Source organism: Temnothorax nylanderi, unplaced genomic scaffold (assembly GCF_030848795.1).
Source record: "Temnothorax nylanderi isolate EJ_2023f unplaced genomic scaffold, tnyl_v1.0 TNYL_tig0037_pilon, whole genome shotgun sequence".
Classification (NCBI taxonomy): Eukaryota; Metazoa; Arthropoda; class Insecta; order Hymenoptera; family Formicidae; genus Temnothorax; species Temnothorax nylanderi.
The window spans coordinates 179071-192872 of NW_027249099.1; the positions used below are offsets into that span (position 1 = coordinate 179071).

The following is a 13802-nucleotide window of genomic DNA, read 5'->3' on the forward strand; positions in this document are numbered from 1 at the left end:
GAGATGTTTTTGCACAAGGATCAAGACCGGACGGGATCTCGCTGCATTTTCGGAAATGGATGCTGCAGACACGCGAAAATGATGTGATGATACACCTCTATGTTCGAGTCGCGACAATCGTGACGTGAGACACATCTTTTCGTGGCTGCAGCATCGTAAGTTAAATCAGTCGGCAATCGCATCCCGGTTTCGTATCCCGCTTCTGCATGCTCACTGTGTTTCGTTTCACATGTCGTGTAAGTTTGTAATGGTGACAAAAAGAAAGAAAAAATAAACAGCCCCGTGCGCCCTGCAAAACTGCATTCAGATGCATTCTCGTCAATTGTACTCACTTCTTTATTTTTTTCTTCATATCACTAAAAAATATGTAAAAAAATAATATAAATCAGTTTCGCTAAATCAGTAGCTCACTAAAGAATTGGTAGAGGTATAAAATCATGTTGTTAGATAAAATAAATATAATTGATATAGCTTTAAGTTAAATCTACACTTGTTTCTTACTCGTTCGATATGTGTATCGATATTTGGTCTATGATATGCGCTGTAATATGGTACTGATACTGATGGTACAATAATCTCAATATCCGTAGAATACAGTAACATATTGGATACTTTTATTGTAAATCAAATCTTCTCGATATGTTCGTTGAATATTGAATAGCACGCTCGACTAATGCACGTGTAAATCTCTCATAGCTTTACATGCCGTTAAGTATTTATCCCTACGTAACAATCCTGCTCTGCACTCTCTGTCAAAGATCACGATGTCGGATATTTAATTATTGTAATCGCAGTTTTTTAGATATTTAACACATTGAATATCGCGTTTGCAAAGTTCTCGTCAAACGCAGTGACATGTATATTTGCTAATTGCACGATTACTTTTCTGCATTTTCGGAATTTACCGAAAAACAAGTTCATCTTGCATATCAATAAAGGGTCGATAAAAATTCGTAGATAAGCAGTCGGTATTCGTCGTGCTGACAAATCGATCGCCCGAGACACGTTCCTCGTGATGATTCATTTGGCATACGAGCGAACCGTGTCGTCGCACGAAGCGGGATCACATCCGAATGATCGTCGTTTCAAAATCCATCAATCTCCAGAGATTCTTCAGCAGCACCGTGACACGATGTCGCGACGCGAAACGGCGAAGCGACGTCGCGTCCCTCAGAATCTCGTGTTGTCCGGCATCTTGACGAAATACGCGACCTTATCCTCGGCTACTCTGTAATTGTGTATCCATCTCGAGCCCTTCCTCAAACTCCCATCGATGCCGTCCCTCCAGACCCCAGCCGGCAGATAGACCTCCCGCTGCCTGCTGCCGGAATAGAGCACCGGCGCCACGATCAACTCCTCGCCCACGGAAAATTCATCGACCACCACGTGGCACGCCGGGTCGGCCGGGTCCAGCATCCAGAGTGGCCTGATGATAGGCAGACCGGTGTCCAGAGTCTCGTTCGCGTACTTCTTCAGTAACGGCGTGACCGTTTTCTGTCGCAAGGTAGTTAATCTTTTAGCGATCTCCAGGACCGACTCGTCCGAGTACTTGCTCGGCAGATGGGTGAAGCGGATCACGGGCAAGAAGGTGGACAGCTGCAGCCAGCGGATGTAGAGCTCCTTGTCCGGCAGATCTACCTCGTAGTCGTTATCCGGATTGTTGTCCGACATCGGAAGCGCCACGTCGCCGCCTACCGCTCCTGGCATGATAAACGGATAGCCGATCATACCGTAGCTGAGGACAGTTGGAATGACGGTCTTGATGGCCTTCCAAGACGACGGGAAGGGAGGCAGGGACACGAAGACGGGTGCCCGTGGCCTGGAAATGGCGCTGGAGACACCGATCACGGGTATGGTGCTCAGTATCGAGCGGGTAAAGATGGTCTTGTAATGGTCGGGATTGGTCAGTGGCTGCTCGCACTTGTAGTAGTGCGGCATATCCTGGGCAGTGCCCAGGTCGAGATAGAACGAGTCTACGTGATATTTCATGATCAGACTCTCGAGCTTTGTTTGCAGCCAGGGCAAAGTCTTGTTGGTCGTGATGTCGAGCACGCCGGCGCTGTTAATTTGCTTGTACCTGAAATTAAATATAAATCCTTTTTAAAATATTTTCCACGGTCAGATTAATATTACCCATTATAAGATGTGACAATTCGTATAGTAATTTATATTGAGAAATATCTTGATTAAGAACCTTGTCAATGCCGGAATTCTAGGATCGCTTCCCCTCTCGGAGATCAATAATCTGTTAGCGACAGCGTCCTTGAAGTTGATGGATTCCGTAGAGATAAACGGCTGGATAGTGAAGACTATCCTAAATCCTCTGCGATGAATGATGTTGATAGTCTCCTCCATAGAGGGGAATCGTTCTTCGTCTAGGACGAAATCACCCGGGCTGGGCTGCCATTCCTCGCTCAGCAGAACGTGCCCTTGGCGAAGGAATCCCAGCGCGATTACGTCTTCCGTATAATTGTAAATAGCTGCCTCGTTGGTGGGCGAGATCTGCCAAACCGGCTCGGACAGCAGAGAATGAACGGCGTGCAGCTCATCGGGCTTCAGACCGTCCCACAGGGACTTCTCCGCCATCGAGGAATGCAGACTCTTCATATTGTCGGTCGCGCAGATAGTGTAGTTAAGCTGAGGTAGCGGGGTCAAGTGATTGATGTAGGCGAAGGCGTCGTGTTTTGCCTGCAGGCAGAAGTCGCTGGTACGATTGGCGTTAATGGAGACGTAAAGCGGCGTCTCGGGATCCACCAGGATCGTAGCGCCCTTCGAATTGAGGAAGTATCTCTTCAGCACGTTGCCGAAGGGATGTTTCCTCACGTCGCCCGTGATGAAGGGGCTCAGCTCCAGGCGGCCGCGTTCCAACGGATACACCATGTTTTGAATTTGACCGGCGCCGTACCAATGACCCCTTTTCGAGGACCAGTCGAAGCAGTCCTTGGGATTGTAGTAAGGGCTCAGGCTCTGCCAGGTGACGTGGTAGCAGTGCATACCCTCGCGCTTCGTATGCTCGAGGTAAAGCCGCGTCTGTTGCAGCCACTCGAGGCAGACCGAGTCCTGTCGCTGATGATGGGGGAGGCAAGGATACACTCCCGTGTTCGATGGGATACCCTCGCCAAGCCGAGCAGCGATAATCTCCGCCCCGGTGCTGCTGTAGACTCTCATCACCCTTTCGTTTTTATTGAATCTAAAAAGAAAATTAACGAAAATTAATAAATATTGTTAGAGAGAAAGCTTCTCGTGGTGTTCACGAGAAATAATGAAGCGGAAATTGTAGGAAATATTTATTAAGCTCGACTACATGTACACTGATGAAGAAAAATTGTTGCGTAAAATATTGGATAATCGGTATCGAGATCTCCCTCCCACGATTCTAAGATAATGCAGCCCCTGAAAAGCTAAGCGTGCACGTTGGGTTACCAATTGAATACGCATTTTGAGACTAGCACGAGATCAGCACGATAAACGAGCCTTAATGTATTCCATTAGGCGCTTCCTGGCAGGGGCAAACGACCGAAAGTTATTTCAGAGTAGACGACAAGCGATGCCGCCGACTATCGAAATACCATCCCTTGAATAATGCATCAATATACATACGCGAAATAATTTTAATAACGTTTTGTCGATCGCAACGGCGAGTACTCACCTAAATTTCTCAAAATAAGCTCGTTGCAAGACATGCTGAGTGTAGTAAATGTGAGCGAATCCCACGAGAAAGACGATGCAAAGGAACAGGATACCAACAAATGCTTTAAGCCTGCGGAAAGTTAATTTCTTAAGAAATTAGATGGCCTTTAAACAATTACTGTAATTATGAGCCATCGACGTAATAATTTCTATTAGATTTCAATATGTTTATTATTTAATTTTTGTTTATTATTTAATTAAAGTTTCTTTTGATCGCCTTACCTATAGTCAGCATTCTGACGTCTTGCACTGCTACGTAACGCCTGCGGTAACGATAACTGTAGTTTCTCCTTCAGAAGACTGCTAATGCTATTCACGCTGGTTATTGTGGAAGTCGCGCTCTGCACACCCGAAAGTTCCGTAGTGTCGTTCCCCATTTTTTCGTTAACCGAGGGCGACACTATTCTGCCTTTTCTGCGCGGTGGAGCTTGCAGCGGCACTCTGAAAAATCACCACTGATTATGTAAAGTCCACTTTAGACGACCTAATTTGTGTGTGTGTGTCAGAATTTAAGATAAAAATCTGTTTATAATTTTGCCACGTAATATGAAAAACATCGAAGAATAAAAACATACATGTATACATAAATATATATTAAAACATATATTATAACATACAACGTATAAAATTATATAAATAGAATTTTATATCTTGATGTGATAATTACAGATTATCTAAAGTAGACTTAAATAAATAGTGTTCCTCTATTTAACATTTCTGAAGATACCGATATACATCATTGTACCTTTGTAACGATACGGCGCTACCGATATCATATCTGGGAATCATCTCGTAGTCTTAGTAGATATTGATATTTCAATGGATAAATTAATAAACTAATATTTCGGTAAATTGATATTCTAGCTAATATTTTAACTGGACACTATCTATACTTCAATCCTTTGAACTACATCATTTTTTTGATGCGGAAACCACAATCACAAACAGAAACGTGTCTTAAAGATTCAACGTGCACTCATATATTTGGCGCAAAAAAGTCAGGAGACTAGTAGAAAATTTTGAACAATTATACATGTACGAAAAAGCGAGGAAGCCGTAATTGCGATCGAGCGGTGACTGTTGACCGAAACTGGCGGTTACAGGAGCCAACTCTTATAGCGCGATAACCCTGAAGCGATATGAAGGAAGGTCGGGCCCCGACGTTGACGATGCTTACGATGACCGTGAACACGGTCAGAGATAGATACGGTCGTTTCATCTGCTCAGTCGGAACGCGACCGCAAGCGAGAACGATAAACAGTACCTCGTGTATGCGTCTAGTGGGGTGTTACAATGCAAATTGCGCATTTAGAGCGCATAACGTCGAGAGAAAATTGCAGGCGAGGTATCCGTCTCCTGCGAGTAAGCTACACGGAGAGCCGTTCCTCCGGTCTCAAGCCCGATGGTATCGGGCATTTATAGATTTATTAAGCGGTTGAAACGGGTTAACACAGGTGCGAACCAGCTCAATATTGGAATGGCAAACACGACGGGCATGTAATATATGTTGTCCCACGCTATTATCATTCGTTGAGTTAAGACTTGACACAAAAGATTGTAGAAAAACATCACCTGGATTTCACACAAATTATATCTGCGAGAAATCGACTGAAGTCAATTAACCGCTTAGGGCTTAGGCTGACGAAATTTTAATCGCCATTAAACAAATTAAAATTTTGACACTAAATTAACCGAAGCTATATGGTGTTATTTCTAATTTGTACAAATTTATGAGAGAATCGCGAGCTAGGGCACACAGAGTCACTGCATGGTTTTTACATCTTCCTTTCTTCTCCGATTCGTCTCTTAATCTTAATCGATTGCCGAGTCTGACACTCACTTGGCCAATTCTTCGTCATTCGCTTCCTCTTCAGTTTCGGATCCCAGAGGACTTCCATTCGGTGTCGAGCCGCTGTTACTGAAAGTCACGCTGCTGCTGGTCTCGCTCTCCGCCCTCGTAAATTTCGAGGCAGTACCCTGCAACATTTCGGAATTTAGGTGTGAATAAGCGTGCCTAAACCGCGCCGGTACCTGTGCAATGAAACAAATCGTCGATCAAGTCTGTAAACGATCTTTACCGATCAAATAGCAAGGCTCATCTGCGCTCTATCTATATCGATCGTTAATGTTTCGAAAGCAACACTGCGCTTTGACATGATTGCACGAAATGTGCAAATCAAGCATATCGCGTTATTTTTTATTGACATTCGATCCGCGAGAAAATATCATGCGACATCGATAAAACTACTATTAATTAATTAATATTTTATTCGATCTTATATTTTTTTCATGCTTCTCGCCTTTAAAGTTCTTTTTCTCAAATAAATATTGAAAAATTGTAAAAGAAAACATATGAAATATTCGTAACAATGTCGTACAAATTGCGAGATGTTGGTTGATAAATAATCAAGTACAACGACCGCTATTCAGAAATGCACTCCTTATCAGCAACGTTTATTGCACCTCGTATATCAAGTGGAAAATTTAGCAAATATGAAATGGAATTTTTTGGCAAGTAAAACGTCGAGCACGTTTTTCGACCTTCGCTCTAAAAACATTAGCGTTACGCTAATTACATCGTATGGCAATGTTCCTTGAATACAAATATTCATACGTTACACAGTTCAATTAAAAATTGCTGATATGTTTTTTTAATCTGAAACTAAAAACTAAATTATTAAAAAGCTTCACGAATTCGAGAGATTTTTCCTTTTTGCAGTAAATAAAAAAAATGCAGTCAAAAAAGTGTCAAATCTAAAATAATATCGTATGAGATAAGGTATCGTTCGTATTGAATGTCCTTGTGAGAACTGCTTGTTTTTTGTGGGTAAGTGTATTGCAGGATCTTGCAAACGATAAACGTTACGTAACATATTGCTGAGAAATCTCGTTTTTTTTTCTAAACTGACACGCGAGCATAAATATTGTATTGAACGATGATTAACAGATAAAAATTTGGATCTGTCCGGTTTTTCTGAAATTGAAGATTATAAGAGAGAGTTATATATGTTCTTTATTTTTAATATAGAAAATTCGCATAATTTTCATATACATTTTTTTCTTTAATTTACTGCGATATGTATTTCTCCTCTTAAATCAGAGTTTTCAAAATGCTTATAAGAATCTGTCACATCACACAATTTTGTTCTGCAAATTGCAATTTTAACCGCACCTCGTGAATGATGTTCAGCTTGTGTTTCTTAACGTCAGCCAAGGCATTCTCCAAGGAATACGTCAAACTGTGTCTGTGATCCTTGACATCCATCTCGCACCACTCATACCGATCCATACCACTCATCGTTTACTTTTCCGCCACTTTCGCGCTTCTCCGCTTCTTTCGTGCAATGTATAACGCGATGTAAAACGCTTCGCCCGACGATGAAGTTAACATGCACCTTTATATAACAATCACTGATTATTGTTAAACGAGGCTTTCCAAGGATAACTCGAAGATACAGATCGGATCGAATTATTTCCTTAGTGAAAAACTATCGTGGCGTATCAATCACCCGAAATCAAACTGACCACGGTGGAACTTCTTTTCACTAACGCGCGAAATCGACAGCTACGATATGATGTTATTCTCGTCATTAGAGAGACTAACATATATATATTGATTCAGTGGGTGCGAAATACGCGGAATGTTGTTGTTTGACTTTCGGAACCTTCTTCAGTCTTTCGGGCGAGCGTATATTACTCTTTTTTTTTTTTTGACACCTGACGAATATTTCCGTCAGTATACATTCTGCGTCATCCTCTTCTAATATTTACATAAGTTTATACGAGACGTCAAAGACTCCTCGACGTCTGTTTTAATGATAGATCTCTCGGACTCTATTTATGACACGTATTATGACATATATAGGAACTTTTGCATGCAAATTACTGCGATGGTAATTATAATGCCGGTGCGATCAGTTAATATAAAATCAACTTACGTTTTGTCTGTCTATCCGAAGATCGTCCATCTCGTTGAGGTTGCTGGGCATAGATATGCTGGTCTTCCTTATATTCGTGGCGCGTAGTGCTGTCACTTCCGGCAATACTTTCACCGTGTTCGTCTCGTTGGCGGTTTTTCGATTATTCTCTTGCTTGACTGCGTTGATAACAGCATTGGCATTATCATTCGGCTTGCCTGGAAAGTCTGAAAACCAAATCGAGAGGAATAATTGAATAAAAATCACAAGTACTTAAGCACGCGTTAAAGCATGTTGTGAGGCAATTTTGTGGAAATAATGTTAAACAATCGACAACAATATAATTAATCTCTAAATTTGCATAATTCGAAGTCATTATCGGTGTATAAATATTCGCGCAATATTAGCGTTAAAAACGAACCTACGCAAGTGGGTACGTTCCTATATGCTAACTTATCGCAGAGCAAACTGTCGTAAGAAAACATCGCGATAATTGAAGCGGCGGCACCGATCGGAGATCAAGAAGATCACTAGAGTTAATAAAAAAAAAAGTTGGTACTTTTATTACGACGGCAGAACAAATAAATATCAAAAAATCTAGCCTGATATAACCTTTCATAATCGTCGCAAATATAAATGACATAAATAAATAGGAAAATTAGATTAAATTGTGTCTGCGATCAAATCTGTTTTGAATGAAAACGGACATAATAAAATAATCTTAAAAGAAGTGTTCGGCGAGATAAAAATGTGTGACTGTTCGCAAAAGCGAGACGACAAGACGGTTGGAAAAGTCGAAACTGTAACTCTTTTTTCGAAATGCCCTGCACCGTATCGTCCTGGAAGGGACATCCTTGAGCATACAATTCCCATCGGCTCCGATCGGATGCCGATCGATTCTGTGCAGTCCAGTAGCAGCGATACCACATGCGATTCTGCGAAAACCTCGTCGACAGATACGGAATTCTCTAGCGAATCTAGCAGGACGGTAGGTTATCGATTAGAAACGTCTTCGAAGATTAAAATTGCAATAAAATTGTCTGTAGGGATGTCGCAAACGAATAATTACGTTGATAATTGCAGTATAAATTCGTTTGTCCCACGGAATACGATTATTCTGGCGAAGAAGAGGGCCTTAAATTATCACCGGTCTGTTTCGAGACCGACAGAGTTAAGGAGAGCGTTGAAGAGGAATCGGACATCGAGTACACGTTGGCCATAATAAAGCCGGAAGCGGTGGTTTACAGAAAGGAGATCGAGCGTCGAATATACGCGGAAGGATTTGAGATTTGCCAGACCCGTTGGTTGCAGCTGACACCCGAACAGGTTGCAGAGTTCTACAGCAATCGCTTCGGCGAACTGAGTTTCCCTCATCTGGTGGCGTACATGTCTTCGGGATCCATTATAGTGTTCGTATTAGCAAAGGAGAACGCTGTTGAAGAATGGAAGAGGCTCATAGGACCAACCACGGTATTAGAATCCTCGAATAATATTTTAAGAAACAATTTTCCTTTTGATCGAGATTTATTTTAAGAATCGCTTCTCAGGTGGCCGAAGCGCGTTTGTATTTTCCTGACAGCATCCGAGCGAGATATGGTCGTAAAGGAGACAACATAAAGAACGCTGTCCATGGCAGCTGCGGTCGCGAACGGGCCGAGAAAGAGATCCACTTTTTCTTCCCCGAATGTAGATTTCTCTTCGTTTCATGTTTCTCCACAATACATAATTTTCTTAACATTTAGTAGTTATTTCGATATCAAACTAGAAGTCTCTTCTTGTTTTTTCTCAGTTATAACTGAGCCCTTGCTGAGAGACGAGACGGCTGAAGATTTTTTGTGGGACACTATTAACCCGGTTCTAGTCGAAGGTCTAACATTGGTAAAGTAATCCTTGCCAATGAAAAGTTACATGTATATTTTGTGGATGTTTTGTCTCAATCCCCTATTCAATTAATTCTAAACAAATTTCTCTCTACAGTGTTGCAAGCACAGACCGGCCGATCCTGTATTATGGTTGGCACACTGGCTGATCCTGAACAACCCTAATAAGCCTAAACTACCGGAAGATCTCGCTTTAATTCCGACATAATTCTCTCTGAATCATCTCGTGAACCATCTCGACCTGTTCTACACTTTAACATGCAATACCCATCTTACCCACTAGATCTATTTTCTTCGAAGTTTCTTGACGACGACATGATGGCATCCTTTTGGCTCTCCTCTCCGCCGCGGTGGTTTGTGGACTGTACCTCGAAACATAAAAAAAGAAATTTCAGAGTTCTGCCGTGTAAAGTAAAACTCGCGTTGCTGAATTTTTATATTTTTTCCTTGTCTTTCGTTTGATGATTAAATTTAAAAGAATATTAAATATTCGTAAAAATTATTTAATACTGCTCCACAACTTGGAAGAGCTAAAACTCTTCTTTTCAGAGAGAATTTGTTTTATCTTATCTGTATATCGTTTTAGTCAGAACACAGTGAGAGAGGGAGAGAAAACGAAGACGTGGCAATAAAGTATATTACTCGCGCGACGCACACATTTTATTTCCAGTATATAATTACCTGGACTCCACCAAGCACTGAACGATTTCGACAATCGCTGGCTTCTCTCCGCTTATCCGAGAATAGTCCCGTTCGCCAATCGCGTCTTCCTCGTTCTTCCCGACCTCCACGCCACGGTCCGTTCGCCGCGAGGTACTCTCCTGCCTCTTTACCGCATTCACTCCGCCCGCGATCGGTCGCCGTTCGCGTTGCTCGGGCCTCGAATTATCGTTCGCGCTCTGATTTTTCGTCAACACTCGCGGCGCACCGTCGACGACATCCCGTCCGTTCTCACATCGCACTCCATTCCGCTTCGGCTCCGCTCCGTCGATCTCGAAACGCACACGCACCGCCGCTGTACCGTCCACATCATCGAAACCGTCGCGGCTAATTTCCTGCGGAGCCTTGATTAATTCATTGTCGACCTCGCCCGCCTCGTCGCCGTGCCTTGTCTCGCCGGTTCTCTGTCCGTTATCTCGCGATCTTTCCTTGGATGGATTCGGTGACGGGGAATCGCCAGTTCCGTTGACGGGTGACCTTCGAGACGCGACGTCATTAAAAAATTAACATGTGTAATAACGATGACTTCGATTTATGTTAATATTTATGTTAATTTATGCTAATTAAGTATTGATATGCTATAATTTTCCATCACGTTCATGATCATTGTAAGAAATTTGTCTAATTAATAAATATTAATATGTAATTATAAAGATTATATAGAATTTAGTTTAAAAGTACGAGATTTAAAAGGAGAAAGAGAAAAGAGACTCATTTTGTTCTCACCAATTAGTTTTAATGATACAAAATTTCATTTATATCAAGCGAATGATAATAATTTATATTTAAATACAACTTTATATATTTTAATGTTCGTTTATTATTAGCATATTGATAGGAAATTGAGGATACCTTCGTGATGGGTACCGAGGATCCAGCCAGATGGGATCGATCAACGGCGATTTCTCGGATTTGGCGGAGCTGACGTGATCGGAGGAGCCGGTACCAGGTTTGTACCAGGGTGACGGTATCTTGAGGGACCTGCCTAAGGCCGGGCACTCCTGGCTGGCACCCTCGTCCTGATTAGAGGGTAAGACGGACAGGGAGACGCCCCGTCGTTCGGCCAGTCCGATCGGATCAACACTGGCCACCTTCACGTCCCAAGGATCGACGATGGATAGCAGCACTTTCTGCGTCGTAGAACAGAGACGAGATGATGATCACAGAGATCTGGGCAGCGTGGGAGGGGCGGTACGCGAGAACGGCGATCGCTGGAGCCGCGTGTGTGAGTGGACTCGTTAAGTCTCGTTAAAGTTATCCGCGGTGGACGCGCTCTCTCTTTCTCTCTCTCTCTCTCTCTCTCGCTCTTTGCGTCTGATTCCGATCGGGACGAGGCTGACTCTCAATTATAAAAGCGCACTCGTGGGAAAGATACGTCGACGTGAGAAATTCGAAAATTCTCCCGAGCGATCTTCTTCGCGGAAAAAAGAGATCCGCGATTCTTTCGGAGTAATAAATTAATTAATTGAAATTTCAGCGACTTGGTAAAAACAGGATAAGATAAAAAATTTCTTGCCAAATAAAACTATGAATTTATGCGAGCAACGAGTTTTTCCGAATAAAATACGGTGTAGGATGAATACCTCATTGGTAAATCGATAGTTTTCAACCGATTCGCCGATCGAATTGATGGATCATTTTTAGCGTCTGTAAGTTTGAATCAATGATGGCGCGTGCTCATCCTAGCGCAATAATGTTATACTATAATAGCTCATCGGCCTTTTGCTACTGAACGTGAATCATTTGTCGGCAACATCCTAGGAACATAGAACTCGTAATGACATCATGATGACGTTATCGTGACTTTATTCATCACTTAACAATCACCTGGACATGTCCAGATAACTTTTAAGCGATGAATAAAGTCACGACGACGTCATCGGGATATCATTACGAGTTCTATGTTCTACCTAGGACAATGCTAATTTTTCAAAGAAGTTCAACGTCTTTAGTCTTCGGCATTTACCGATTTGCCGAATAGACGAGACAGGCGAATCGCGTGGAACGGTTTGACAGTTCGATTTGTTTCTGCTAGCTCCATTACGTAATGACACGTAAATCCATAACGAGTGATTGTTTATGTGATTGTTATGTCACGACTGACAAGAAGAGCTGGTTAAAGCGTGAAGTATTATCCATCAGAGCGTTACGGAACAGGAAAATCTTTGCAGCGTCGATCTACTTTGATGCAAATCCATGCACATTCGAATTGTCGCGATTCGTTTCAAGTTCCGTGCGTAAAACTATTGTTCTTTTCGAAGCAAACGTTTGAAATAGCAGTTAAGACTAATGCTATTTCGGTACACATTTGAAGGAATAATGTATTTCATGATATACAATGCATTTTCCTTGATTATCGGAATTTTTAGTCAGATACGCATTTTTTCTTGTTATTTCAGCATATTAGAACGATGATATGAAACTGTGTCGATCATCTCAGTAAAATAATGAAATTGTGTCCGAAGAATCGTGAGATTTCTTAAGAATTTAGGTCAGCGTCAGCATGTGATTAGATAATAATGCAGATGAAGTTATTGTCAGGTATATTAATAAATCATTTATTAAATCATTTTTATGTCGTATCTCGCTTTGTAACAAGAATAAATCTTTAGACTTTGATAACAAATATGAAAAAATATTCTTCGATAAAATTAGAAGTTGATATTAAAATAAGTTAATATAAACTGTATACATTGGAAATAAACAGCGGCAAAAAATAAAGTAACTTGTTATAAAGTTTCTGTTACTACAGTTGGCTTTTCTTGTAACAGAATGAGCGTAAAATAAACAAATAAAATGACAAATGAATTACAGAAGCTATACATATAGCTCCTATATAGGTGTAAAAAGTTAATTACAGATGTGAAACAATTAATCTGTCAGAGCTATGGTCTGTAATTTAAAATTATAATCAGGCTATTATATTGCTCTATATAATATATTTGACCTTCTTTTTAAACTATAATAATTAGATTTGCAACGTAATATTAGCTAGAACATACCAATATAATTTAACATTGTCAATTTCTTCAACTGTTATCTTGAGAAACGTCATCGATAAGGCGGACGTTTTCAAATAAAAAAAGATTTTAATCTTTTGTAAGCATCCTGCGTTTGCTAAGATAATAGCTCACGCAAATATTATAATACTTGTCTTTAACTTATAATTATAATTTTATAAATTTTGAATATAAATATAAACTGACAGCATTTCAGAAATCACGAGAAACGTTGTCGCTCTAATTCTACGGAATAGAATTATATAAATTATTATAATAACGTAGATGACAATAAAAGAGCTCTCAAATTTCTTATACTATAAACTTGTAAAGAAATAACTTAAACTTGAATATCTTAAGAAATGTTAAAAAAGGTAAAGAAATAATTTAGATTTTAATATTTAGAATATTAATTAGATTTTTTTAAGGAATCCAATTCACATATAAAATTCGACTTAAACGGTAAAGCTACCTTTTCACCACCAGCCTTCTTTCGCTTTCTTTTAACACGATCCATTTCTTTCAGACTACAACAAGATCCTCTTAGCTGTTCTTAGCGTCAAGCCGGCGATTGGATTAAATCCGCGATAAGCGAT

General features: G+C 40.9%; 2 protein-coding genes across 7 annotated transcripts; one reads left to right on the forward strand and one right to left on the reverse strand.

Moving 5' to 3' along the window:
* Nucleotides 1-592: 592 nt before the first annotated feature.
* LOC139771207 (myogenesis-regulating glycosidase) lies at nt 593-13802 on the reverse strand. 6 transcript variants are annotated; one of them, XM_071703795.1, is made up of 10 exons: nt 13679-13802; nt 11060-11337; nt 10169-10684; nt 9764-9849; nt 7629-7834; nt 5531-5667; nt 3913-4131; nt 3650-3760; nt 2195-3190; nt 593-2077 (listed from the first exon to the last, which is right to left on the reverse strand). In XM_071703795.1, exons 1-10 carry the CDS (start codon nt 13721-13723, stop codon nt 1171-1173), a joined length of 3501 nt encoding a protein of 1166 aa, XP_071559896.1. In that variant the 5' UTR covers nt 13724-13802; the 3' UTR covers nt 593-1170. The 6 variants fall into 6 exon arrangements, with proteins under 6 accessions (XP_071559896.1, XP_071559895.1, XP_071559897.1 ...); XM_071703794.1 differs by having other exon boundaries at nt 9764-9855; nt 13679-13801; XM_071703796.1 differs by lacking the exons at nt 11060-11337; nt 13679-13802 and having other exon boundaries at nt 9768-9855; nt 10169-10215.
* On the forward strand, nt 4815-10134 carry LOC139771215 (nucleoside diphosphate kinase homolog 5). Its single transcript, XM_071703828.1, has 6 exons — nt 4815-5052; nt 8377-8595; nt 8691-9077; nt 9155-9293; nt 9397-9485; nt 9585-10134. The coding sequence occupies exons 1-6, from the start codon at nt 4984-4986 to the stop codon at nt 9693-9695; spliced, it is 1014 nt and encodes a 337-aa protein (XP_071559929.1). The 5' UTR covers nt 4815-4983; the 3' UTR covers nt 9696-10134.